General features: G+C 41.9%; 1 protein-coding gene across 1 annotated transcript in view; it reads right to left on the minus strand.

Annotated features, from left to right (window-relative positions):
- The window catches only part of MAP2K5 (mitogen-activated protein kinase kinase 5), a 131,997-nt gene that overhangs the window by 72,929 nt on the left and 43,405 nt on the right, over positions 1–15,663 (minus strand). The window contains exons 9-12 of the mRNA XM_009886771.1: positions 15,120–15,188; positions 14,946–15,027; positions 12,163–12,224; positions 5,875–5,923 (exon numbers count right to left, since the gene is read on the minus strand). Coding sequence (XP_009885073.1) covers positions 5,875–5,923; positions 12,163–12,224; positions 14,946–15,027; positions 15,120–15,188 — 262 coding nt within the window. The remainder of the gene's footprint in view (positions 1–5,874; positions 5,924–12,162; positions 12,225–14,945; positions 15,028–15,119; positions 15,189–15,663) is intronic.

Below are 15,663 nucleotides of genomic sequence, written 5' to 3' on the forward strand. Positions count from 1 at the left end.
CATAGCTTAAAGTGGATCTGTAGGTTTTAAGTTAGGTATCAATACTGCTGACACGTCTTGCAATTTCCCCCCAAAGCCAAAAGAAAACTCAGTCACGAGCGTCTCCATCATCTCACAGCATCGACGGACTCAGTTTGCGTATGGCCATCTCCATTTCGTCTTCAGAAATTCAATCCGTCCGCTGCATTTTTGAGGGATTCTTCCCTCTTCCCCCGCCTCAGGTGATGAGACCAACACACCACGACCGAGCAATCCACCCAGTCACAAAATCTCCCCTATGCTTCCCAACGATGTTTTAGGAATATGTTTTCTAACTAAAACTTCAGGGAGACTCAAATCCGTGCCCACGGCCACCCGCTCCGCAGCACCCGCCTCTCCGGCGTCGAGTGACTTTGCTAAATCTAACCAGACACGCCGAGTACATCAGCAGGCTCTATCCTGAATGCCAAGAAGAACAGTAAGTTGTGCAGTAATCCCCTTTAACCTGCTTTCTAAAAATATGGCAGCCCACAGAGCTCCCTCGTTACCAGGCTTGCGCTGAATTGTAACGAACTAAACAGCAGACGCAATCACACACACAGAGAACAGTGACATTGTGCAGCACGAACCCAGCTGTTTACAGTATTAATACTTTTAAAAGAAAACTGGAGTATAACAAGATCTTGCTTTTAATTGTAAAGGACATAACAAAAAAAAATTAATAACCAAATGGACAAGAACAAAAAAAATTAATAACCAAATGGACAAGAGAAACATTTTGGCACGGTATGGCTGGAAATAGGTTTGTGGGATTAAGACCGGATCAACTGCATTATTTTTTAACAATGTAAAAATGTTTTCACTCCGAGTAGAGTGAATGGGCTGGGGAGGCAGAAGGAAGCTCCAAGAGTGAAACACTACGACCTCAAGGAGAAGAGATGAAAGACACGCACGTAGCCAAATTTTCTTTCTATAAGGACTCAACCACGTACAGGTCGTGAGTTCAGAGGAAGAGGCAGGGTGGTCTCCAAGTGCTGCTAGCAAGCCCGCATTCCCTAAACACGAGCCAGCAGAGGAAACCCCCGTGCCACGTCTATCCCATCCCACCAGGGCTGCCCAGCTCCCACCGAGGAAGAGCCAAGGCTCTACCCAGCCATCACCTCGTGTCACTGGGGATCCGCAGAGCCCATCTCCCCTTCCCCGCTCCCATGTCAGATGCGCCAGTAAGTCGATATAATTAAAAACCCATCTGTCATTCATTAAGCGTTGCTTGATCCCGAAATCCTTCCACAAACAAAACTAAAGAGAACATCCTAAAAGAGAGAAAAAAAAAAAGCAGTGGGCGATCAGGCGGGTAGGGAAGGGCAGCCTCCGCGGGCTGGGGACGCGACTGAGCAGGCTGCAGCCGAACAAGCGCTGCTAAGAACAAACACTATCTGTCCTCACAGCAGAATTTAAACAGCGCCACAAACGGGGGATTTAAGCAAATATTTGCTATGCATTCCGATGGCTACACTGGTTTCCTCCAGAAAAAAAAAAAAAAAGGAAGCGACAGTCCCAGACAAAACTGTCACTTCACCCGCTATCTCACATTGAAAGTGGGGAGAAAAATCACCCAATCAGTAAATTAGCCTTTTTGTTTCATAAACCGCTTCAGTTAATGGGTTAAACATTTTTTGGTTTTGGAAAACAAATGTGCATAAATAATGTTCTGCACCATCTGCTTGTGATTAATATTACTGTTTAGAAGTGAAAGAATTTAAACAAGAGCCAAAAGGGGTCATTATGCTCCCATTACCAGTGCTTGCTTAATACAAATGATTTCTATGAAGCATCATTACAGAGGATGAACAAGTCCTCCCTCTGATATATCTGCCTAAGCCGTTTCACCTCTCTGCAAATAAATGGGACCTCCAAGCTCTTACTTACCAGAACTGTCAGAGGTTCAGCTGTTTGAACACCAAACATTTCAGTCATCTCGGTTTATTGAAAAGCAAACAGGTTAATGACTGCGGGAAAGAAACCCCAGATTTTTAAAAGCCGTCTCTTGACTTTTTCCGTCTTTTAAAAATATAAATCTACACTACGCCAGGTTCAAGGGAGACAAGACACAAAAGCCCAATTTTAGCTGCAGACAGCTCGCAGAAAATTACTGTTAACAAAGTGAAGCCGCTGGAAGAATGGAAATATTTTCTTGCCGTAACGACCTCATCAGCACACTTTTTGCAGAGGCCGGGATTATTTTTTTTAAAATAAACGTAAGTGGCCCAGGATGTGTTTAGCTGTACATATGTACGCACGGAGGTACATATGTACATGTGTGCACACATGCCCTAGTATTTTTGTTTGCGCTTCATTATATGTGGCACTAATTCTGATTAATTATTGCGAAGCTAAAAAAGAAGAGGGAAAAGTGACATGTGCTGCTCTGGACATCTTTGGTGAAATCCTCAGCAAACTACAGTTCCTGCTCAGATGATGGGAACACTCATCGTCGGTATGGCACGAGCGCCCGTCCCTACCAACCAGCACGCCTCCGCTCCAGCTAGCGTATGTCAAAAGAAAGGAGGATCTGAGTATCTTTCTAAGGGAATATCCCAGGAAAAAAAAGGAGATGGCCTGAGTGCTGCAAAAGCCTCCCTTCTGCCACAGCCAGCCACACAACCAACAGACAGGCCAGGAAGATCTCCAGATCATCAGCTTTGCACAACCTCGCACATCACAACCCAGAAAACACTTCCAGAACTCTACCACGAATTTAAAACCGAGTCAGAAACCACAGTCCTCAACCATGCAGCCAGCTGGCCCCTGGCACGCCGTCATGCGTACAAATACAGATCAGTACAATTAAACACAAGCGGGTAACATTTATTTCATACATTGCTTTTAATAAGGAGGTGTGAACGGAAGAAAAAAACATACCAGATAAAATGCATACGGTCTATACTTATTCTTGAACTTAACAGATTTTGGTTTGTCTTTATACAAACTTTGACTTTGTACATGATTAGACTTGTTTAATTGCTAATTCTGTTTTAAATCTAAGTTAATTTCTCATTACCCTTCCATTTCTACTTCTTATCCTCTGGGGAAAAGAGCACACTTATCATTGGGACATTCTCACATCTTCCAAAGAAGTGGTGTAGGTGTTAATCTTATGTTTATGTTTGATGTGGGTGTGATGACTACGACTACAGCTTTGGGTTTATTAATATGCATGGCTATCACCTCATTAGTTGCAAGGTTTGTTTTGAAGTTAAGCTGTAATATTTGCTGAAATGTCTGATGTGGAATAAAAGACTTGCTCATTGTTTGTTTCCTTTGCTTTATTCCGTGCTCTAGTCACAAACCGTCGGTTGCCGCACTGCCGTACACAGCTTCTTGACGATGACTGCTTCTCCACCTTCATTATCACCGCGGTGGAAATTCTTGACTTCTTAGCCTACGCGAACTTCCTGCACGCTCTGCTTTACGTGTGGCAGCAAGGAAGTCAGGGTTAAGTTTTCGTTCATTTACCTCTGATGCATTAAAACCAGGAGACAGTTCAAGGAGATTACTTTGAGAAATAGGCGTCTTCCTTGCATTCTGTTACTCTGTACCCATTTTTAAGATACAGAAGTACACACGCGTGTTCTGTATCTTAAAAATGCGTATGGAGTAATACTGAAAAACAATCCCTTGAGGAAACTCCGCGGGATGCTGGAATGCGAGTTATCCCCTCCATGGCATTTTGCAGTGCTGTTCTCACCTTGGTCAATCCAGCAACAGACCAAGGCCAGAAAAATCTGAAGTGTGATGAAAAATCAGTTTCTCTGCTTTTCTTCACACTGTAGCAAGGACCATACATAATTCATCAAAAACTCACAGCTGCTCTTCAATCAAGGCAATGAAACCCATGCAGAAAGGGAGATTTTTTTTTTACTGAGAAAGCAAAAATCACACCCAGGTTCTAAATTTACAAGAACAAGGAAATGTTACAGTTATAGTATTCATGCTTGACCACAATGCTCTCTCCAAATCATGTTCAGCAGAAAAAATGGCCAGAATCATTAATGAAAAAATTCAAGATGAAAAAATAGTGTCAAATCTGCTTTTTTTTTTTTTTGGTGTTACAAAAGTATGGCAAAGACTGCGTAGGCTATACAGAGCGATACCCAACCACAGATGTTCCACCTGCTTTTTCCTTTATATTTATTGTGACAATCACTGTGGCAGCTCTGGCGTCTAGACTGCTCATCCTCTTCTGAGAGTGGATGGAGCTGATAAATCTCTGCATCTGGCAACATTCAGGCTAGTCGGTGAAATGTTTAAACCAGCATCAGCAATGAAGCCTCCTTGGTAACCTGTGTCTGCACCGAGTTGGTGATGGACTCTGGGTTATTTCTGTTCTTTTAATCCAGTGACAGCCCAGGGTCAAATATACCATCGGCCTCAGCATTTCACTCACCCTCTAATCTAACAAAGCCAGGTCCTTACTTGATCTCTCCTCACTCTTCTGGCCACAGCTCTCTTTCTCCCACCCAGGAGAGAGCCCGTGCTGTCACATCAGAGCGATCTCCCAGGGAGGAGATGCTGTGGGACCGAGGAGGAATTGATGCCAATGTCCTGTTGCACAGCTGCTCGCTGGGCCATTACACAAAGGAAGGATCAATCTCCTCCTCCACTACAAACTCTCCACACAAGCCTGGAGCCGAAGCTCTGAGGAGGGGCAGGACCTCAATACATACTGGGAATTAGTGTTTCCTATTAGCTTGTTCTCCCCACTCAGTGCGCAGATTTCGGGATGACTCTCCAGAGGTGCCCGACGCCTTGCACTGCTCACACCAGGACACCGGGCACCGAACCCAGGCATTCCTCATCAAACCCAGGCATTGCTCATCGCTTGGCCAGAGCCTTGCACCTACTTCTCAGCCGCTCCAAAACTAGGCACCACCCCAGAGGAAATGGTCTCACCTATTTGGTTTGCAACTTAACATTTTCTACGTGTCTCTCTACTTTACAGTTCTCTTTCAATCGCAAATGATGTGGGTTACTGCACGCTCCAACTGTGCACACGGGCTGAGCGAGCAGATGGGTTAAATTAAACAGTATTGTTAGCAACATTAGGAACCAGAGCAGTTACTTTCAGACACTTTAGAAACATTATAAATGTAATGAGTTTCTCTTCTTTTTTTTTTTGGGGGGTGGTGGTGGTGGTGGTGGTGTAGGGGGAAAAGCTTCTTTGTTCTTTAAATGACATTTTCCACTGTTTCCAGAACTGCTGTTGTTTTTGAAAGTTCTAGTATATCTGAATTAACTTTCTACAACACATAATTTTTTAACAAAATGTAACAACATGAAAAAGCAAGAAATAAATTAGAAGTTTAAAAAATACAGATTAGCTTCAGGAAGGAGAATAAACCGCAAAACCCAAAAATGGCTTATGTCCAAGCAGGTTTAAAGTTTCTTTAATTAGTCACGACCATGTTAAGGACAGTGGGCCACAATTTTAGAGATCTGAGACTCTAGCAACACTTGTGGCTGTCATGTGAGATTTCTGAAGTACCTCAGAGAATTCATTATTTATATTCTATTTCCAATATTAGTCAAACATCTGATTTTCTTGCTGATTTTTCCACTGGGCTCCTATTTGTAACCCTAAGCATCTAAATCTGTGTAAAACTCATTTCTCTCTTTAGTCTTTTTCTTTGCAGGAGAGGAGGGTGGGCAATAAAAGAGAACAGCAGTAAAAATATTTTATCAGAAAATCTGCAAGGTTAATGAGTGAGATTCATTCTGCGTTACTCCACTGGAATCCAACCAGATGTTAGTATGGTCCACTGTCTCTGTAGAAAGTGTTGTTAAAATAAAATAATACGGTATTTCATTGCAAAACTGAAAACATCTGTTACTCACCTCTATGTAGAATCTTTAGACTCCATAAATAGGTAAGGCCTTTCACAACCTGAATTTAAAAGAAACATGAAATAGTAAAGATTCCCGGTAAGAAACACCACTCATCTCAGCTGGCGCGAGTCGTTAAAGACCCAAGTGCCAATGAAGAATGGAGCCAGGACCACGGAAGGTGGAGACAAAACATCCCTTCCAAGGGAGTGCAGGACCCAGCTGAAGCCCTGCTGCGGACTACATGGCAACAGGTTCTTTAAGAACACGTGAATAAGCTTCTCCCCAGGATCAGTAAGTTGAAGTTAGCTGAGCTCATACTGAGTCCCTGTAGGCATTTCAATGTATTTCTAATTCATCTATCTTTGTTGGGGTGTCAAAAGTCATGAAAGACAAAGTTCACAATGATTTGTCTTCTTGCAACAAAAGCAACCCAGTGAAATCAAAGGCCAGAAAATAACAAAATCTCTAATAGCCTCTTTCACTTCATCCTCCTTTTCCCTTTTTTCCCCATTCCGTGCATCCATACTTTTTCCTCCTTTACTTCCCATGCTTTTATTTACTCAATGCAAATGCTGAACTTTTCTTCTTGAACTGTAGAAATTGTCTTATTCTTCATATTACACGTCCTAGACCAAACACAAGCCTTACTGTATCCCATAGCCCCAGAAAATACAATTGAGACCCCTAAAAGATAAGAATTGGGGCAGACTTTGGCCTGCTCTTCCAGAATCCGCTCCTTCCACTAGTTAAACTGTTAAAACTGAATTTTAAAACCTGTTGCTCCAGTACTACATTGGAATGCCTTACATATGAGATGCGTTTTCATGAAAATTCATAGGACATCACGGTACAAATGCGGCTATATTTCTCAAAACAACCACCCATGCAACTTCCTTACGCAGAATCCGTACGTACTCTGGCAACATCATCACTGGATCAAAGTGCTACTCTGTTTATTTTCTATATACTATCTGTTTATACTAGCCCCAAGTTAAACAAGCCGCTCAGTCAACTCGCTAAGAAAGCGGGTGGATATTACATGTTATCCTCTCTGCAGGTTTTGTTTCTGTAAAGTAATTAAACCCCAACACTTCTTGCATTTTTACCGTTATCATTTCCCCCCGAGATCTACAACTTTTACAAGCCCAGAGAACTAACAAGATTCAACAAATGTATTTCTGCTTCTGCTTACTTTTTACCCAAAGCATCTCTGCTGTCTCAGCCAGCTTTTCTAATAGAGCAAATCTTTTTTACAAAGGTTCTGTCTATGAGATGATATTTTACTCATTTTCCTGAGATACTCTTTGTGCATCTCCAGAGCAGTAAAGCATTTCTGATGTTTGTAAAGTCGTATGAGTTCTTCAGACAAAGCATTCTTTTCATTGTCCGAATAGACTGAAATGAAATTATTTCTGTTGCAATGATCAAGCAGAAGTGCTAAAAATATTATACAGCCTCAAAGCAGAGAGCATAGTAATTTTCAGCCTTCCTATTGGATTAGAAATGAATTTTAGAATTTATTCTGTAACCAAAACCAATGTCAGTGGAATCCAAATCTCTTCTGTAAAGCAAATAATGATTTGGGAGCCCCAGTAAATTACTCTAGGTGGCAATTCCTCCGCGTTAAACTAACACTCCGTACCCAACTATCTCATGGCCTCAGATGGTAATTACCTGTAACAAAAGGCCTTAGTCAAATTCTGCATGCCCAGCGGTGTGGCCTTGTTCCCGTTAGCCTCTCAAAAAGCAAAACAGGGGAATTCTACTCACACAGCTTTTTGACATAAGAAGAAAAAAATATTGATGCAAAAATAAAGGGAGTGCAACACTTCAGGCTTCCTCCAATGGTGAAAGTGATTTTGAGAATCGTAAGCCACTTTGATCATTAAACGTATATTTAGACTATTTAAAATATTTTAAATTATTTAAATTATTTTAAAGCATGTATTCATAGAAAAAAGGAAACATTTCCTGTGGGGAAAAAAATCAACAGCTGTGAGTTATTAAACATCTTTATTACGCAACGTGCTGAATAAGCAGTTATAAAAGACACAGTATTAAACAAACTCACATTCAGATTCTCTCAGCATCAGTGTACAAAGAAATGAAAAGAGTTTTTTCCCTTTATCCTGGGCTGCAAATACGCGCACAGGAGTCCCCCAAATGGACTAACCTAGTGTAAAGTACCGTTATCCACCTACCTTACATTTGCCTATTAGGGAAGGACTTTTAAGTATTAAATATTATTCTAAAATGGTGCTGGAAGAGGGTACCTTTTGATTGAACATCTAGCAGGAATTATTGGTATTCAGTAAAGTAGGTTTTACAACAATGACTTGACAAAGCCTTGACACAAAAAGTACTTCTACCTGCTGTCAATCACTCACTCTCTTGACAGTTCAAGTGCACATCCTTTCAGGGAGAACTTCAATCAACATTAGCACTCAAAAATACAGTGCACAATGTCACTGCTTCAGAAATTGAAGTGAAAATAAATGTGTGAAGTGGCAAGCAAAGGTAGAACAGGTTTTACATCGGCAGACCCAAATAAGTAGACATCAGTGTGAAAACAGGAGTGACCAAAACATCACTTTGGGGTTCCCAAGATAAACCTTTCCTTCGGAAAAACACACCGGCCCTTCACACGAATTGAGAACACAGGGAAAAAGAAGGATTTCACCTTCTTGTTGACACAGCCTCATATAGGCGACCAGGATGAATTTTATGATGAGGTCAGAGATCCCTCCAGTTTCTTGGGGACCCATGTCTCGGACAACTACCTATCTTGTACCATTTTATCTGGCCCCTGAAAAAGCAGTGCTGCTCCCCAAGCCCCAGTAAATGCTTTCTTCCTCTCAAGATTTCTTTTCACTGCCTTGCTTTATTTTCAGCATTCTGCCTTTCAGCCTCAAACCTCCCCTCCATCTTTTACCCCTCAAAAAAATAACCCCACGAGACGAGTACCGCACTTGGGAACACACTCCTGCTATTTCAGCTTGAAAGCTGACTGTCCATCACAATTAACGGTGGTCACTTCTTCAGTGGGAAATGGATAACGAGAATGCAGAGGAACACTATGGTGTAAAGACTACATATATTCTCGGTGACGCTGTGATAACCAGTTTAATTCTCAGCAGATAAGGGTTCACATCAGAAAAAATACAGTGGCAGTTGCTATCATCAGAAAATGTTTGATTGTCTCAGCAGACAAAACTCTCCTCTGGTTCCTGCCAAATCAAAGTCTGACTGGCAGGGGAGCGTATGAGAAAGCAAGCGCCATTCGTGCCCATTAACCAGTGCATTGCAGGTATCTGTTAAGTATTTACAGTGGTATTTCAAGGAAATGAATAGCAACGTAGCCCTATCCTTTTGGCTACAGAAAGTGAGGGCTGTCAAGAAAGGGATGTCTCAGGTAGTTCAGCCCGTGGAGACTGAAGAGTGCAAGGAAATGACCTTGAGTACAACTCGGCGTTTAACTGAGCTCCCTTTGCCATGGCGCGTTGAGCAGACACAGATCTGGTTCTAGACCAGCTGGGATTTCCTGCGCCTTTTGTGCTCATTGCTGTGAGTAGGACGATCGTTTTTAAGGGCTCTCAGTCCACCGCTTTTCACGACGACTGAATGCGTATAACAAGAAAGGAAGCAAGAAAATCATCAAGTCAGAGCGAGAGGAATGCTGGGATGCTGCTAAATGTCTATATGTGCCTGCATCATTTTCCTCTGGAAATGGTTTCACTTAAGAACTTCTACAAATATAACAAAAGGGTATTCTAATTAACTGATGCGGAGGTCACACATATTATTAAGCAGCTTCAATAGACTAATGCGTTGTACATGTCTCAGGAGAATAAAAGACAAATGACTCTGTGTACATGGTGCAAGGAAGGTAGAAAGAAAACATATAGACTGGAAAAAAAAAAAAGAAAAAGAAAAGAGACTGTGGAAGCTCCAGATTTTGTCCACAAGATCCATGTATACAAGCTCTGGCTTTTGTTTGACATTCTCCTTCTCCTCAGTACACAAACAGAAATCCTCCAGGCTTTGGGTAATGTTCCCAAGCTGTTCGGGGTGGGGATTAAGGTGGCTGTGTACAGTACTTGGCAAAAAAGGTGCCCCAACCCACAAAACGGGCTGCTGGGCTCTACTGAAATGTCAGGCACCAAGATGCAGGGTAGCCGTTTGTGAAGACTTAAAGGAGCCATTCCGGCTGCCGCTGATAAATTATAGGGAAAACAAAGGCTTTCACTGCCTCCTTCCAACAAGTCTACTATGCCAATTGAGCAAAAAATCAGCACCAGAGCAGAGGAAGCTGCCAGGGCTGGTTCAGCCTCAGCGCACACCTTCTGTTACGGAGAAGCAGGAGAAAGGGGCGAGTTCCTTCTCTGAAGGCTCCTTTGTTCACCTCCTTCCTGACCCTCTGCACTGCAGCGGGCACGGCACAGGTTGCTAAAGCAGCAAATAAAATAACTAGGAAAAGTTAAATATCAGCTCCCCGTCCATGTCAGGGAGTCATGCTCACTAACTAACACATTTGTAAAGAGATGACCCTGCAGGTGAACAGACCCCCGTATACAGAAAGACATAAAAGACGGGACTGAAGGACCACCATTATGGATAAGTGAAAAAACTGGAAGAGAACATCCGCAGAATACCAAGCCAGGTGGGCTGGGGAGGATGGGGGAGAGGAGAAACAAAAGCAAGTAAGGAAATGAAAAGGTAAGTTAGTGTGGATGTATTAAGTACACAATAGGAAGTGAGATTAAGGAAAAGGAGAAGGAAGAAGCATCTGAAGAAATGCTTGAAGGTCCACCCCAGTATTATTACACTAAACACACACTACTCAGAATCAGGAATACGAGGACACTGAGCAACTTATCATTCATTGCTCCATAGGGAAGAAAAGATGAAACGTTTTTACTCTGAACTAAAGGTGAAAAGCATTCAAATTCCATACGAAATGGCTAGGCAATATAATGAGCAGATTTGAAGCTACTTAGAGGAAACAGCATCAGAGAAGGATGTTCATCACCCTGGGCAGGCCACACAAATTAAGAGAAAGTAGAGCTGTGAATTACAATGAACAGAGACTAAATAGCTGCCTGTGTTGGATTAAAGGATTTAAATTGTCAGCTTGATGTATAATGAATGTGAAAACCCAGCACTTAATTAAATGGCACATGATAGAATAACTTTGTTATGCTTTAAACTGCTTAAGTTATCAAAGTATTCCTTATATTTAGCAATTGTTTGGCAGCATCTCTCTCCCTTGTGAGATCCACTAAGGCATTGGTCATTTACCCTGTGTTCAGCTGTGGCAAAACATGGAACTTTGGTTTTTTGCTCTGGAGTCTGATTTTTCAATCACAGCTAGTGAATTTCTAGCAACGCAGTCGCTGAATGCTGCTGAGACAGAACGATGGGCTCCCAGGTGCTCTAAGGATCCCACTGTCAACACTTGGCTACCAAACCGAGGAGACACTGGGGACTGACAGTTCTTCCTAGCTCACAGACCAGCTCCCTGCTCGTCTGCCCTAAAATGACTGTTAGGTCTTCAGCCGCGGCTGCTCACAGTGAAGGGTGCCAGCGCAGGGGTGAGAGCGCAGCCTGTCCCCAGGCAGCCTTTATCAGGCCAAACAAAAACTTCAGCCTCCTCCTTGTTTGCCTTAAGGAGTACATCTGCCCCAGGGGAAGACAGAAAACGTGTTCTGCCATTGCATTTTGGTAACAGGAACTGACTTAATTTTTCAACCTGGGAAGCAAATCTAATTGAGTTACTTTGTGCAGAATGAGGACAGTTAGAATGGAAATGACACATGAGAATCAGCAGAAGCAGCAGACGAGGGATCACCATAAGGGGCAGGCCAGGGCTTCTGAATCACTTTTTAAAGGAACCATAAAGCACAGAACAACTTTAAGGCTAAATAAAGGCTATTAAGAGGACTGCTCTATCCTACATGGGTTGATACGAAGAAACATGGCCACAGAGCTCTCCAGCAAATTCACAGGTTTTTTTTCTTATCCGATTCAATTTATCACACCCTTTTACATTTCTTGAGCCTCCTGCAACTCACGTGTTGGTCATTCAAAAGGAAGGCTTCCTTAAACCCGGTGTCCTTGTGCACACAGGGTAGTTAGGAAGAGCACGAGATAGGAAGGACTCTCCCTTTTACACAGACACAAGGAGGACACGGAGCCTGGCGATGACTCAGTGTCCCAAAGGGCCACGTGTGCACTCGAATCAGAGATGTGTCACACGCACAATCAAAAACTGAAAGACAAAATGAAAAAAATACTTACAGCTACTGCTATTCTTCCGAGGACATGTTCTGGAATTTTTCTATAAACATCCAAAGAACCCCCTGCAGGGACAAACAAAACGTGCTTAGGTAATACAAAATGAAATACTGCCCTAGATTTGAAGTCACAAGGGTTTTCTAGGCCTTGGTTATTAATAAGAACACCATCAATGATGTAACTGTGTCGGAAATAACTGACCTTAGAAATCTACCAAACTCCAAATACAAACACATGAAACAGTACTCAGGTCTCTCTTCACCCACATTACTTATTTTTGCTTGCAGCATTAATATTAAAACTCCTGTTAGGAAACGCCCCCGTTCACAGGACAGAGTATCACAACTGGAGAACTCAAAACCATCAGGCTTGGAGTAACTTCTCGGGAATAACAAAGTCATCCCAAAAAGCAACAGTAGACTTCAAAATCTAAAGTATCCTAACCCTTGTCCCCCAAACCTGGTGCTAACATTATATGGCATCTGATATAATCCTTATATAATTTACAATTAATTTAAATTAAATTAAATGTAAATTAAATTTAAAACATCCAAGTAGAATGGCAAAAAAACCCCCACACAACAGACAAGCAAATTACAGGCACAGCATATTAGCGTGAACTTGCAAGGGCGCGTTGTCTTATTCAAGGCTGGAGGCTCTCAGAAGTGCTCAGCACTGACCTAACTCTGCTCTCAGTGCAGTATATGGATTTTACTGATGACACCACTGGGAAAAGAGTTAGGCCCACAGTCAGCAATTAAGAAAACTACACCTTGTACTTTGCTTATCGTTCAATTTCTAAAAGTAAAAGCCTTTCATTCCGAAATGCTGTAATCCAAAGAAGTCATAAGGAAAGAACCAAAATGGTACCACATGTGCACCTTTTCCCTACCTGTACCCCTAAGCCATGACTATCCCAAAAGGGGCAGATCCACCTCGACCTAGGCAATTCGAAAAGGAAATAACTATGTTTTGTAAGACGGTACAGGATATAACTGGGCAAACACAGCCATGGGATATGGATTCAGGGAATATAAACACCCCAAGACAGTCAAAAGGGCTAAAACTTTGTCAAGGTTAAAGCTGTTCATCTGCAGGATGAGAAAGTACTTGTTATTATCTTTACCTGCATCCTTATGCATCAAAATTAAAGGTCTGGGGGGAAAAAAAGGCAAGGTCCCTTTATTTGCATTTTGTTCTTCCTTTAAATGATGGCTGTTGCTTTCTGCCAGAAGGAGTGCACAACATGAGGCAGACCAGAGGTCATCTCCAGTATAATTCCAAGTAATTTGTGCATGGTCAGTAAACACCATCGTTGTGCAACATCGTGAGGGATGCATACCCTAAAGGCTTAAATATTTTCAAACAAGAATTCAGATCTGCGAGCGCTTACGGCCGTCATTTTAAAAAAAATCTCTGAATTAGCAGGAGCATGCATACTGTAGGCAGACGCATGTTTTGGCACGAGCAGATGCTTCCTTACTGCGTTCTACTACTGCTTAACACAGACTCCCAAGTCTGAGCGCAATTGCAAGGGCAGAACAGAGAAACAGCTAACAGTCACACAGCATGAGGACAGCAAAGAATTTAACTTGTGGGCTTCGATGAATAAATGTAATACTTTTTCATCAAACATGGAAAATCTGTGAGAATACTCCTACTTGGAAATGGGGCACAGTGATCACTGGGACAGAAGTAGTAAGTGTACAAAGAGAGAAATAACAGTAATAACAGACCATTTTAACAGGGAGAAAACAAAAGGCACCGTAAAACCCTAAAGGGCTTTATTCGTGGTCCCTATCAGAAAGGAAGAAGCTACTCAACGATGCTTAACGGTACACATTTGGCTTTGGAAATTTTTCCTGCCGCAAAGCCTTCCCTCCACAGTAAATTATTTGCGAGATCCTTACTTCTTTATGTCCAGCTTAACTGAATCTTTGTGAAAAAGCTGGATAGGGCATGAAATGCTGGCTCATAAGAAAATCCTGGAGAGAGTAATAGACTATTGCTTGTAAGAACATGATGTTAAAAGTTGAACGCTGTGAAGAGGGTTCTTGCACACGAGACATGAGGGGACAGCATCTGTCATGAGACACGCTCTCAAAATTGACACACAGAGGGCAGCAATGATTATAAATTGCCGTAATCAGTATAGTTTTCCTGCCTTTTCTCCAAGAATGCCACACAGTACAAGATTTGAAAGCAAAGCACTAACGCATCTCCATAATGAGAACATCAGATCGTGGGGAAAGGGATACTGTTGGTCTGAAGAAATTGGGAGAAACAAGAGTACACCCAAAAAGAAACTCAGCGCAGCACTGCTAAACAGCTGTGTTAGAAAATAATTCCTTGCCTTGCAATTAAGAGACGATTTCCACTGAAAACACATAGGACATTGGGTTAATAGATTTCTTTAAAAGAAAATCTGTTTTGGCTATCAAAACAGTAAAAGTGAGGAACAGCTGTTTTGTCAGCGAGGACAGATTGTATGGAAGACTCAAATATCAAACCACAAATTAAGCTAGCATTTATTTCTCTTCTATTTACATTTTCAATAAAAGTAAGTGAAGTTACACTCAGGAAAATACAGCGTACCACGGAGAATATAACACAATCCCAATACTAACCTTTTTTTTTTAAAAAAAAAAACTACCTGCAAAGTTATTAATACTTCGCATTTTCAAGCCATACTACTGCATTTTGCTCCATTCTGGAAAAGTACATCTTTGTATGATTTTCCCATTTACATGCTTAGCACTCAAAAGCACACTACATACACAACTCACCATCCATGAACTCTGTACACAGTGAAATTCGGTTTTCTACAAAAAAAGCACCATAAAATCCTATGATATATGATGAGTCACACTGGAAAAGGAAAGGAAAAAGAGAAGCCTGTTTTAAAATTTGCTGCAAGAAGATTATAGGGCAGAATAATCAAAATGAGAAAATTTACCTACCTTATAAAGAATTTCTAACTCCGACATTATCTGCTTCTGGAGTTCCAGTGTTATATCTAAGGGTATGACCTAAAACAAAAAACAATGGACATATGATTAGCACTGACAGAAAAAGTAAGTGAACGATTCAAAATAAAAACCAGAAGACCTACGCATTAATTACCCTTATGGGAGTGAAGAAAGAGAGGAATAGGTGGCAAGAATATTTCAACAGTGATGAGCAAAGGAAGGAAATGGAAAGACAGACTTATTTACTTTTAAAATTCAGTTATAAGTAAACTAAGTTAAACAGCCAATTTTATCCATGAAATGTCATAAGGTTTGCGGTTTAACCGTTTGTCCAAGAGATGAACACGAGTCCCGCATGTCATGCGAAGCGCAGGCGGGGTCGATCGGCAGGTCGGTAAACTCCGGTCGGTAAAGTTGCTGCTTATTGACCCCAAGTGCGACCACCTCCCACCTCCTGCTCGGTACAGCCGCCTCCTCATCCGCCCAGCACCGATTCTTCTCGCTGCAGAGATGTCTTGCAAAAAAGCCTGAAGGA

This window comes from Charadrius vociferus, unplaced genomic scaffold (genome assembly GCF_000708025.1).
Source record: "Charadrius vociferus isolate BGI_N301 unplaced genomic scaffold, ASM70802v2 scaffold190, whole genome shotgun sequence".
Lineage (NCBI taxonomy): Eukaryota > Metazoa > Chordata > Aves > Charadriiformes > Charadriidae > Charadrius > Charadrius vociferus.